At 43.3% G+C, this 13,767-nt stretch overlaps 1 protein-coding gene across 1 annotated transcript in view; it reads left to right on the top strand.

The window, feature by feature from the left end:
* VAT1L (vesicle amine transport 1 like) overlaps window positions 1-4,307 on the top strand; it is a 126,732-nt gene extending 122,425 nt beyond the window's left edge. Inside the window, exon 9 of the mRNA XM_036748184.1 lies at window positions 1,299-4,307. Coding sequence (XP_036604079.1) covers window positions 1,299-1,397 — 99 coding nt within the window. The 3' untranslated portion in view covers window positions 1,398-4,307. The remainder of the gene's footprint in view (window positions 1-1,298) is intronic.
* Window positions 4,308-13,767: the final 9,460 nt, after the last annotated feature.

Here is a 13,767-nt window from a genome sequence, read left to right as displayed (position 1 = left end):
GAGTCAAGTTTCAATGTGTCTGACTGTGACTGATCAGACAGTATGAACTCAGAATGCTCTACCACACGTCGGGCACAAATAGTCTGTGTGAATATTCGGGGTGGATACTCCAAATTTGCGCATTGTGCATTTCCTTCAAGCTATCTCAATTCTGCTTTGCTCATAGAGCACAATGCCTTTTCTGATGTGGGCATGTGATGCCCACATACCCATGTCTTAGGGAGGGGGAGGCAGGAGGAGAGAGGGAGAAAAAATTTGGAACTCAAAATTTTATAAAAAATGAATGTTGAAAACTATCTTTACATGTAATTGGAAAAAATAAAATGCTATTTCAAAAAAATAGGTTGGTGCAATATAGGGCACACTTCGGGCACCTTGTATTAATTGGTCCCTGGTAGCAGAACTATCAACAAGAGGAGGAACTTGCAAAGAGATAAATTTCTGCTTGATATAAGGGAAAATGTCCTAACAATTAGAGCTCCCAAAGGAAGGGGATACTTTAGGAGCCTGTCACTAGAGATTGTCAAGCCAAGGCTGGATGACCACTTAGAGAAGGTGATGAAGAGGAGTCTCCCTGCGTCTCCCAACTCCTGGTCCAGAGCCGGATCTCTCCAGGATTCTGTATCAGGGCATTTAGATGATCCAGGGGAGGCCATGAGAAGTGGGTTCATGGTTAGGAGGAAGGATTCTCATTCATATGTTTCTGATTGGTTTTCCCTCTCTGCTGAGGGCAAAGACTTTGGGATCGGTCAGGGGAAAACCCCACTGGGCAAACATAAGGGAGGAAGACATGGGGGTTAGGCAACAGACATCTCAGATTCAACGTGTCCAAAACACAATGCGTCATCCTTCCCTTGGAATCTTACCATCTTCCAAATTTCCCTGTTGCTAGGGAAAGCTAGGCTTCTGTGGCTTCCTTCATGACTCATCTCAAATCTCCCTTTGCTAGTCACACTCCCAACCATCCCTCATGCCCGACTACTAGTGCCTTCCCTCCGAGACTGCCTTCCGTCTACTCTCTCTCTATTTTGTATGTACGTAGTCGTTTTTGTGTTACTTCCTCCATTAGGCTGTGAACTCCTTGAGGACAGACTTCTTCATATCCCCACTGTGCTTAGCACAGTAGCTGGCACTTAGGAAGTGCTTCATAAATGCTTATTGACTGACTTAGGAGGAAAACAGTCCAAAACTGAGACTGCCTGCCACAAGTTAGGCTAGCCCTAAGAAGCCAGGGAAGTTCAAGGGTCTATCACAGATGACTCACAGCTCCCCCATACCATTTTTTTTTCTGATTACAGATGGCCAATGACAGCACAGAGACGAGTGAGGCTGGAGAAGAGGAGGAGGACCACGAGGGAGACAGTGACAACAAGGAGCGGATGCCATTCATCCAGTAATGGTCCCCACGCCCAATGAAAGGAGAGAAGATATGATTGGAGGAAGGGAACCGGACTGGGGAATCTATTCTGTGCGCCAGTGAACAAATGCCGTAGTGCCGTGTGTGTTGTGTTTGTCTGCAGTCCGCCAAGCTATAAAGCTGTTGATTGTTGTTTTTTGAACTTCAGTGCCCACCCCGCCCTGCTCAGTATCGCATCTCGGCATTGGTGTGACATGCCATCCCTCTTCCTTTTGTGAGTGAGGTCCACCTATTGTGGTTCCCTCTCAGTATTCCTAGAACAGCCTTGTAAATTAGGATGAGCCCAACACCTAAAAGATACTCCTGCTTCAGGGAGGGATTGGACTCCAAGATCTCTTCCAGCTCTTAAGATTGTAGGATTTTATGCCAGGCAATGAACATGGTAGTGTTTGAAGAAAAGAAGAAGCATTTGATCAAGTCTTAGAATTCTTCAGACCAGCCCTGCTACTCACTGCCCCCAATCATGCTATTGCTCTGACTTTAGGATATGTAGACCAGATTGGCTCAAATAAGGCAGGCCAGAAACAAGTTTCATGGGTTAGTGGCCTTTTGGAACCATTCCAATGGGATATCCCACCACTACTCCTTTACATAACTACTGGGCCTCTTTCTCATGTTTATTAAGTCATTTCACAGTCCTCTCTTTTGAAACCTCCTCCGAATCTTTCTTTGTGGCTCTTTCCAGGAAATAAGGAAAAGGTCTGCAATTTGTGGGTTTTCAGGAAAGACAGTATAAATAGCATTGTTTGGGAAAACAGAAGGTAGGATAGTGACAGGTGTTATCTGAAGTTATATTTCATCTCCAACAAAATGTTCTTCCCAAATACCACATTTTTAATCCATGACATTATGTCACAAAGTGTGACAGGTGGGAAGCCCAAATTAATTCCTGAGAGGCTGTAAGTATACTAGGATTTTTGCACATTAGCCATCAGAAGGCCAAACTGAGCTGTATTTAAGCCACTTTCAGTATTGATCCCCTTAGGACCAGAAGCTTGCAAATCTTCTGTGAAAAAATCAGTGGGCATCTTTCCTTTTCCAGAGCTTTTGCCAACCTTAAACATTTGTCGATGATCCAAAAGGTAAGTTTTCACTGGTTAAAGCCAAACACAAAAGTAGCTGAATCTTTTTTGATATGCAGTGTTCCCAGAGAGCCACCATTTCAGAGACCCTTTGGAATGACTTGCCCTTCTTCAATTCTTCGGTATTTCAAACAATCTGCAGTTTCATCAGTATGGGTGCTTCCTTCACTTATGCAGATCTCAGTCCTTCCCCGCCTTAGTAGATGTTCTTTAAGAGTGGCTATGGCCAAAAACATTCATCCATCCCATGGTGACCAACCCTCTGGTGATGCACCTTCCCATACACACTGCTAGGCTGGTCCCTAGGTGACAGACACAGAGTCTGGCACTGGAAGCAAATAGGTGGAATGACCTAAATCCCTTTGAAATCAGCAACCAATCATCCATATACCTCTGAGAATATTAAACATGATTTCCCTTACCCTTTTGTAAGGAACAGCTAACACAGCTACCTCCCAAGGATGGGTAGAATCCCCAGGCCTTAGACAGAAGTGCTTCAGATTAATTGTATCCACTCTCTCTTAACCATGGACAAACATATGACCACCCCAACCTCCAAACAAAATAGGAAACAGGGAGAGGCTGGCATGCCTCAGCTCAGTTTCTATTCCTGTGGGAAATGGAAGGATTCCTGAGGTCCATTTCTCTCACAAACTGAGGACCCCAGTTCTCCCACAAAACTCCAGGGCAGTCATGATGAGTATTTATTCCAACACTCCCCACAGTGATGGGAATGAAGGAGTCTTTTATAAATTGTTTACACATTTCCTAAGATACCCTCAGTTCTTCTCACTGAAGTAGCATACTGGAAACCTCAGAAATTGTGCTCCTTTCACAGCATTAGGCATGGGGAATGGGGGGAGGGGAGCAGAGGGCAACTGTGAAGATGCCTCATTGTGCCAAACCTAAGTCAGAAATGAGCTTCCCTTGGGTGTACGTGGTGTAAGTAAGTAATTTTATGCATTTAGGGGAGGGGAGGAAGGAACTACCCTTGGAAGCTTACCAAAAGACAATTTTCCGTGGAAGATAAAAACATTTCCTAGTTGATGCCAACAGAATTTTCTCTTTTCCAAGTCAGGAGTTAAGTATATTCCATCCCAGTCCATTTAGAGATATGGGCAGTATACTGTAGGGATATATACATATATATCACAGCAGTGACAGCTGTTGTCAGGTTTTTCTGTGGGCTTTGTCCCATTCTGTAGTTGTGTCTTGTTGATTTGTCTTACCTCTCCCAAAAACACATCCAAAATGGAGGCAGAGGGGAACGCCAACAGAGCTATTTACCCTGCGTCTCTGAACGGTACTGGAGAAGCCTCTGCCAGCTGGAGTCAGTCAGGTGGTATTGGGATGGCAAAGGGAAAGTCCTGGAGCTCAGCTCTGCTTAGAAATGAAATGGTCTTTGGCATCTCAGTGACTGGGAAGAGGAAGGTGGGCGCCCATGCTCTCCAGCTCTTCCTGGTGGTGTAAAATGGGACAATGCAACTATCTACCATCATGCCAGTCAGAGACAGGAAGGCCAGTGCTGCCCCCAGGGGTGGGAGGGGCAGGAGGGAAGAGAAGTGTGAGCTCTACCACATGGCTGTTTGTATTACCCTCTTTCCAGTCAAACAATTGTTTTCCTGGAGCAAAGGAAAGTCTTGGTTTGCCTTAAGGAACTGTGAAGGCCTCTTTGGAACTCAAGCCTGATTGGAGTGATTTAAAACATTGTTTAATTGTCCCTGTTGCTTTAGAGCTTTGGTTATATTGTGCCTACAAAGCAAGTTATGTTTACATTAAAATATGAATAAAATATCACGCATAGCATTAACCCCTGCCTGGCTGTTACTGATTGAACATAAGGAGCGACCCACAGTGCTGCTGCACAGAGTGAGGCAGGAAACCACAGGCAGCAGGGTCCCAGCAGGACCCTGAAATGAATTCCCTGCACCCTTTTGTAAGGACGTCCATTACACACAAATCATTTTGAAGAAAAGCCTTGTGTAAACAAATCTGAACTTACAAAACAGGAAAAAGAAAAGTCACCAGAATCATGGAATTCCACTTAATTCATTTCAATAATTATTAAGCACATAGGTGAGACACCCTGCTTGGTGCTGGGATTTAGATAGTAAATGTTTATTCCACAGACCCTGGCTTCGGGGAGTTTACAAACTAATGGGAGGAAAGACAAGAACACATAAATAGGGCACAAGGGGAAGGAAATGTTCAGATAAAGTCCTTTGAGAAACATGAGGAGGGGAGCTATAGGGAAGGCTTCATGGAGGAAGTCATGACTGAACTGGACCTTGAAGGAGACAGGATTTGGACCGATGAAGGTGGGGGACAGAAGAAGTCCATTATGCTCGGTGTGAACTCGAGAGGGTAGGTCAAGACTGAGATGGGGTGTGCGTGAGTTCAATTAGAAGGCAAGAAGTACATGAAGGACAAGATAAGGATGAAAAGGTGATTTGGAGTCACGTTATAAAGAAAGTTAGATCACACAGGCTCTGTGGTCCCTTCCAGCTCCAATAATTTATGAATGAACAAAGGAGTGAAAAACACTTATTAAGTGCTGGTTATCTGCAAAGCACCAAGCTGTTCGCTCCAGATACAAATAGAAATGTAAGACAGTCCCCACCCTCAAGGACCTCTCATTCCAAAGGTTAACACTACACACTTACCTATGAATCTACATATCAAAGACAGCAGCTCTGGCTCTTTGTGGAAATGGCTCCGAGGGAAAAAAACCTTATCCACACCCATCCAACCAATGCATTTTTTTTCTCTTTCTTAAAAATTTTTCCATCAGGATCCCAGCCCACAACACACGCACAACCTATGTCATGTTGGGCAAGTCACTTAATTTCTCCGGCCTTATTTGCAAAATGAAGGGGTTGGGATTGGCTAACCTCTCGGGTTCCTTCCACCTCTAAACCTGTGATCCTATGATGTACAATGTGATTCAATTGAGAGAAACCATGACATCTTCTTAAAGTGACTCTTCACTGACTCATTTTCACAAAGACTAACAAGGAGCCACTTACTTTACACTGCTACAGTATATAGGGTACTGGTTATGGCCTCCCAAAATTTTTCCCCAAACTCATTTTTTTAAATTGGTTTAGTGTTGTCATTTGCTCAGTCTTCAGTTTACCCATTTATCAATGGGTCTATTTCTCAGTGCAAGATTTATTATTTATACCACTCTCAAAGAGGCAGGTACATAAATGGTTGTAACTGATTTGGAGGCAGTGTGGCACAGTGAAAAGAAGACATTCTGGGAGTCAGAGTGAAGAGGTTTGGGGTTGAGGGGTGCTTGACACCGCAAAGTACCAACAGGCCGGGTCCTGCCAAAAGAATTTGAATCAAGCTTTCTCAGCCAAGGGAAAAGACAAAGTTTATTAAGAAATCCCACCCTTTGTGATGCCTGTTTTCACAAGTAGGCCAGATTCAACCTACTGAGCTAGATTGAATCTGAGCGCCTTCATGGAGGCAAGATGAAGATTATATACACAAAGATTGTGGGAGGGATTGAGGGGTGGTCTGGGGTGACTAGAGGAGGGGTTTAGGGAGGGACTTGAGGAGGAGTCTAAGGAGGAGCTTGATATGACTGAGATGAGGTCAGACTCCAAGGTGGGAAATAGCTGAAGGCTACATGGAGATAGACAATAGAGGGCTAGAGTAACAGAGCTAGGGTACAGACATTTTGATCAGGATTAAGAGTGGGAAACAGCTGGACAATAGAGGGCTAGGCTAGGCCCATGGCCTTAGGGGAAGGCCAGATCCAGTTGGAAGACTCAAGGAGAGTTCAAGGGGGCTCCCAAAGACTGTACAACAGGTTCAAGGGGGTTCCCAGAGACTGTGCCCTCATCACTCCCCTCTCAAACAAATAGGACCCAAATTCTTTTGGGGTCCACGAGGATTCCCACAGTCTAAACCCCAACAAGAGGACCTGAGTGTTTCAACAATTCGGCTAGCAGCTACTGTGGCTGTGTAAAACCAACAACAACCAGCACACAGAATGCTGCAAGCCCAGATTCTTTTGATCTGCTTTACTAAGGAAAGCAACGTTAAGGGGTTAACAACCTTACTTTAATCCAGCATACAAATATCATTCACTAGGTTCAGTGGGAAAAGCCAGCACCCTGAACTCCAGAGCAAATACAAACAAATTACAAACATCAACAGACAGACCTTGTCTGATTCAAATCTGAATGCATAGTTACCAGGGTTCAACAAAGTCTGAACATCCAGGTTTACAAGCTGGAGGGCTCTTAACTACAGCTGCCCAGAGTCTCCACATCAGCACACCGCCAAGAGTGAGAGCCCTAAGAAAATAGCTCTGTCTTCCCTTTTTATGCACTCTTTAGCCATCATCAAACATAGTCTGAGTGACGAGAACTTAAGCTCTTACTATTGGCTGTGGCTTTAGCAACTCCCCTTAAGACCCTGGGAGCTTCATGCCCACATCAGCTTAGCACCTAGTAGCTAGGGGTTTTGGGACTATTTGGAAGTGAAGATATAATCAGACCTCCCTTCGTTGGCCCCACCTGGAGCCCCACCTTAGTTACCAATGCACTGAGTTTAAACCCTACCTCTGATGTTTGCCGCCTCTAAGTCACTTAGTCATTTAACCCATTTGGGAGTTCCCCTTAGGAAGTTGGACTAGTTGGCCCTCAATTTCCCTCCCCACTTGAATATAAAGGGCTCCTGGATACTGGAGACCAGGTTATTATCATACTAAGGACTCTAATAGGTCTGTTGGGACATACCAGTTTCCATAGAGAGTTATGGGGCATAGACCACTGAAGGCAGAGCATCAAAAATTCTTGTGAGTCAGTTTCTACAAGGGCACTCATGGCAACTTCTATGCCGGCTATGGTGGGTAGGACCAAATGGACCCTTAGAGTTGCTTGAGACATCTTACATAAGCCTCCTGTTCTGCTAAATGAAGAAGTATGGTGGGTGAAACGTGAAATGACTGAGGAAACAAAGGTTTGATCTTTCCAGCATTTTGATTTATTAAGCAATGCATGCTAATTGCCTAACAAAGCTTCTTAGCTTAGGTCTGGACGCTGGAAATGGGGGGAGACAGATTTTTACACATTAAAAACAATCAAATAAGACCTAATTAAAAGGAAACACTATACCATTAGGTAATCTGGTTTCTAACTGGATGAAAGATTAGGGACTTTCTAAGATGGGAAGGGGAGAGTGAACAGGTGCCATTCCCTGAAATCAGAAAAGGAGGTGTCCCACTCACCATAATGTCTGGGAGCAATCAAAGGAACATGGAAACAATAACTGATTGCTCAGAGTGGTGCCAGTTTTCAGATAAGACATGTGGGTTGCTTAAGATGTACAATTATGAGAAAACTTGCATCAATCTTCGGATCTCAGTTTCTGGTCAGCACTGCCTAGGTCCTTGGTTAAGGGTCTCTAAACAGTAGGGAGAGGTGGTCCAGCTTCCCCAGCTGCAGCAATGCAACAAAGTTCTCTTTCAATTCCCACAATTGAATGAAATTTTCTCACAGGACAGAAATTGGGTTAGACCCATAATTGAATAGAAGGGGAACTGAGCTAGCTCCAGAATTGAGTCACAAGATGGAGTCAGTGTGGTTCATCTAATTCCCAAAATTAATTACTTACTCTCCTAATCCCCTCAATTCACTCAGAAGTCAAGAAAGTCCAGATCCCCTGAGTAAAGCCAAGCCAAAGTAAAATGCAAAAACTCCTTTTCCTAAGACTATGCCATGTATGCTGGGTTAGTATTCCCTTAAGTGGCAGTGAAGTAATCCCTGACACTTGATTGGTCCAATGGAAGAGGGATCAGTCATCAGATTTGATGAATGTCCCTCTACCCTGCAAGCCAATGTACCCTCCTGCCCAGATACTGAGTCACAGGAATCAGTGCTCTCTCCTTGCTGAGTATTGTTTCCAAGCTATTGGTAAGTAAACTCTTTTGTGTTGAATGTTATGTAGTGTAGGACTGCCTCATTTTGCTCCAATCCAGGACCTCAACTACCAGACCAGCCTAAGTCAGGCTTGGTCCTCAGCACACAAGATCTTATAGGCATTAGAACTGAAAGGGACCTTGGAAATCACCTAGCTCAACTCATTAACTAAAAAAATTTTTTCCAGTTAATAGATATTTACTTTCTTTCCTTTCCACTTCCCCTCCAATGAAAATGAAAGAAGAAAAGAAAAACAAAACACTTATAACAAATATGCACAGTCAAGCAAAACAAATTTCCACATTGGCCACATCCAAAGAAATATATGTCTTATCCTACATCTCGAATCCATCACCTTTTTGTCAAGAGGATATTCTATTAATGTTACAGGTGCAGAAACTAAGGCCCAAAGAGAATGACTGACCTGAGGTTATGCAGGTAGTATAAACAGGAGAGTACATTCTAGGGCCCAGGTCTTTTGACTCCAAATCCATTGCATTTGGCATTATGCTACACTGTTCCTTATATGGATTTGCTTTAAGAAAATACTAATTCCTTTGAAATGTTAGAGGATCAACAGGTCAGGAGTTAATATGTCACCCATTCCAATAAAATGCTATTTTTCTCTTAAAATTGGTGCAGCACAAGAGCAAAGCTTGTCAAGTCCAAAACCACGTGGATTTTGAACCAGACCTTAAAGGTTCTAAGCCCTCACTGGCCCAGAATGGCCCCTGGTTGGGGATATCACTTAGCATGGTGTAGAGGAAAGACTTGGAGTTGAGTAGCTTGGGTGGGAGTCCTGGTTCTGCTGCTTATGAGCTTGGTAATCCTGCCCTCTTCAGGCCTTGCTCATCTGCAGGACAAAGGGGCAGGTCTACATGGATCTCCAAGGTCCCTTTCAGCTCTCTGATTCAGCCCTGTGGACTGAGAGGGTGGACAGGGCTACAGGCAGTTCCCCTCCTTTTTCATAAAGAATAGATTGCCCAGGGCTTAACATTTAGCTTCCTGATTGGTGTGAGATGATTTTTGGTCTCCAAGCAATAAACTGGCTCCTATTGGCAGCCAAGCAAAGCTGTTTGAAAATGTGTTTTATGAATTATTCAAGTTAAGTCTCACACAAAGGATTGCAGCCAAGCAGGAGCAGACTTAACAAATGCATACACACGCAAATATACACCCACACTCACATGCATGCATGCATGCACACATACTTTTTATACGAGGAGAGATGCCCAGAGTACTGATTAAATATTCACTTGGTTATGGCACAAACATTTATTGAGTACCTACTCTGTGCAGAACCCAGTGCTTGGTATTATAGGGGAGACAAAGAACAATCTTGCCATGCGATGCTAAAGAAATCATTTCCCCCTCTCTAGGCTTCAATTTATTCCTCTGCAAAATAAGAAATTCAGATTAGGTGACCTCTAAGCTCCCTCCCACCTCTGATATTTTGTGTTATATGTTCAAAGGTCCCTTGCAGACTTAATATTCTATGTTCTGTCTGAAAGTCTGCCTCAGTAACTCTGACCTCAAGTTCATTTCAGGTCTAACATTCAATCTCCTAAAGTCCCTTCAGTGGGGCAGATAGATGGTGCAGTGGACAGAGCACAAGCCCTGAAGTCAGGAGGACCTGAGTTCAAATTCAACCTCAGATACTTACTAGCTGTGTGACCCTGGGTAAGTCACTTTATCCCAATTGCCTTCAAAAAAAAGATATAAATATGCCCCCCCCCCAAAAAAATAAAGTCCCTTCAAGCTCTGATATCCTGTTCTGCATTCAAAGTTCCCTTCTAGTTCTGATATTTGATTTTTTTCTAGGGCCTTTTCCAATTCTGATATTAGATACTTTAAGGTCCCTTGGAATTCTGACAATCTATATTCTATTATTCTGATATTCTAAGGCCCCGGGTCTCAAGGAGTTTCAAACTAAGAGGGGAGATTAAATAATAAGTCTAAGACAAAAGGAGAGACCCTCAAGATGGAAGTATCAAGGAAAGCTTCATTAAAGACATGACTTCTGAGCTGGGATGAGAGAATGTCAGCAGATAGAAATTGGTGAGGAGAACAAGGGAGGAGTTAATTCTAGGCATTGGGGGGGGGGGGAAGTAGCTTGTACAAAAGTATGGAAGTGGGAAATGACCAGATTTGAACAGGGTCACTAATCTAGTTTGGCTAAAGGTTAGCATGTATGAAAGGAAGTACATAGTATGAAATAAGGCCAGATAGGTATAACTAGGATTATGAAAGGGCTTGACTGCCAGGACCACAAGTTTGGACTTTGCGCTATTTAGACAATTGAAGGGGATGAAGGTTTTGATGAGAGGATGGCTATAATTAGACTTGTGCATTAGAGAGATTATATAGGCAGTTTTGTGGAAGTTGGATTAAAGAAAGATTGAAAATGGGAAAACCAGTTAAGAGTCTAATATAATAGTTCAGGCAAGAGATAATGAGGTTCTAATAGTAGAAAGGAGGGGATAAATTCAGGAGATATTGAGAATACAGAACCAATAAAATTTGGGAACTTATTAGATGGGAGAAGGGAGGGGCAAAGAAAGAGGAAAAGCCAAAGATGTTAAGTTTTCAACCTGAATGATGGAGAATGGTGACGATAAGAACAAAGATAAGGAAACTAGGAAGAGAGTAGCTGTGTATATAGAACATGGGGAAGATTCCTGGAGAGACAGTGGATTATCTTTACTCTGTGCTCAGCATGATCCAATGGTTGTCTTCTACAGATGTTGATCTGAGCCACAAGAATCAGGTAGAGTTTAGTTTCTAATTCCCAGTTATGGCAAATAGCCATCATTTGATGAACCAACTGGGGAAGTGGACACCTTTCTCCTATGAGAAAGAAGTAACTCCTCATAGCTAAGGACTCCAGCTGGAGCCACAAGTTGGAAGTATAGAGGGGTTCCACAATCATGTGCCCAGTGGAACCATGCCTAGTAGCAAACGGCATCAACCATGACACCAATGGAGTGATATTGAGCAATTGGCCATGAGACCCAAAGAGAATAATAACTAAAGGAGATTATGCATCAGTAAGGGGCTGCAGTTCCCACAACACCATCAGGGAGAACAACTAATGGGAGCTACAACACCCCAATGACATCACCAGAATGCATTGACACACCTGCAGTATCCAAGTTGTAAGTTGCCCCTCCCCATGTGTTCTTAGCTACAAGCGCTCCCTATAAGTGGTCCCTTCCACCTGTGGACCTGGTTACAGGAATTGCCAAATGGGTGCATTCTTTCCACTAACAGTGTGTGTGTTGATGGGAGGATATGACCCAGGGTTAAACATTTTGTTGTTGCTTTTTTTTTTAACTATGCTATTTAATTCACTGTTTTTGCTTTTAACTAATTGTGTCCTCTCACTGACTGGTCAAGGTTTAAAAGGAGCTTAAGCTGGCTCAGCTTTTCATCCTCCATCCTGCCCCTTGTCTCAGTTCCACTTGGTGCCTTGCAAACTTGGTGATTTAAATTATAAAAAGATTAGCCTAAGGGTAGAGAAGGTTGTCAGAAGTATTTTCCAGCTCCAAAGGCCCCGCAGGGTGTTTCCTTAAAATCCTGACTACTGAAGGGAAGATGAGTTTTATGTCCTTTTAATTTTTGTATGATATGTTTTAAACTTCAATTATTAAAGTAGTATTCACTGGATTTTTATAGTGCCTATTGTATTTTAAACAAAAAATGTTGATCCTGCTAGCCTAAGCCAAATTTAGCCTTAGCTATCCAGAAAAGAGAAACACATTGGTGGGGGCTCTTGAGCTATGGTGTTGAATTAATGCAGACTTGAAAGGGCAGCCTTGTTGAGAAAATCCACCTTGCAAATTGGTGCCCCCAATTGCTAAAAAAAAAAAAAAAGATTAACTCTTTTCACTTCTTGGTTGCATTGCTATTGTTCTAGAGAAAAATGAGGGTTATGCCGATGGATGAAGGAACTTCAGAAGGTAGAGGTTGGGGCCAGCCATGAAGGGCCCAGTATAAAATAAGCCCATAGTGGGGCCCATTGGTACAGCAAAGTGAGAGCACTCTAAGGCAAGTTCAGTGCCTTATTTCTTCTCTTGATATGGAATTATTGCAGCCACGCCTCACCTCTCATTCATTCCCTCAGATTGTTTACATCCCTGTTGTGACCTGGCTTATGTCATAGACTCTGCTTGCTGTCTCTGGCCCTGTAGTCCTACTTCCTACCCTTCTTCTCAGTTACTAGTCTTGGCAAGTTTGTCTGATGCTTCTGGACTTCCTGGCTTCAACCCTCTACACCGGGAAGGCATTGACCAAGGGCCACAGAACTCATTCATTCAGCTACCATCTGTTATGGGTCTCAGCTCTGACCCCCACCTAGAATCAGGGATTAGAAAGATAGAACATTTATCAAGCACTTACTACATAACAGGTACTGTGCTAAGTGCTAGGGATACAAATCCAAGAAAGCAAACCAGTATTTGCCCTCAAGGAGCTTACACTCTAATGGGGGAAGACAATACATAAAAGGAACCTGGAGAGAGGAAGAAGGGGGGATGTTATACGAGCTGACATGGTAGTGTGGAAATGGCCAAGAGCTTTGGAGGCCATGGCAACATAAGTCCAAAGCTGCCCTACCGGAGTCTGGGAAGCAATACAAACAACATTCCCCTCCAAGGACCTCACTCGACCCACTCAGATATCTTTCATGATAAAGGTAAAATGAGTTTTGTGTGTTTTGTATCCTTCACTGGAGCACTCCTCCAATAGCTAATGGATGCAACTCTATATGCTTAAAAGCTGTACTGGCAGAATCAGGTCTCTGACCATAATGTAATGTGATGTAATGCCTTCAAATGTGGGTCCCACAAAGTGTGATTGCAGTCTGAATTTCAGAGAGGTTCTTTACAAGGCTGGCTACAGGCAATGAATTTTTCAGCCATAGCTACTCTAGAAGTCTTTCTACCAAGTTGTGGAGAGATTATAATTTGCATCATTTGAAGGAGAACCCACATGGATGAAATCACAGGTCTCTGATGTGTTTAATATGTCACAGAGCAGAATAGACATAGGAGAAGCATAAACAGGAACTCCATGTAACTATCTGCCCCCCACACTGGTGTTACAATACTGCAGATTTACTAGGAATCTTACCCGCCATACCGGTGTTATAATAAAACTCACTAGTTTGACTAAAAGGCTCGAGTGGTCGCATTCTTTCAAGGCAGACCCTCCCCATACCCCAAACCATAACGTATAGATGAAAGGCTGACCTAGAAACTGCTTTCTAGATGCAGGGGTTGTCTATGTCTATAAGACAACTATTATCACTATATTCTACCACTTCCATCCCACC

This window comes from Trichosurus vulpecula, chromosome 3, assembly GCF_011100635.1.
Source record: "Trichosurus vulpecula isolate mTriVul1 chromosome 3, mTriVul1.pri, whole genome shotgun sequence".
In the NCBI taxonomy this organism is placed as follows: domain Eukaryota; kingdom Metazoa; phylum Chordata; class Mammalia; order Diprotodontia; family Phalangeridae; genus Trichosurus; species Trichosurus vulpecula.
The sequence above is the reverse complement of the archived record's forward strand: the minus strand, read 5'-3'. Positions and strand labels throughout refer to the sequence as shown.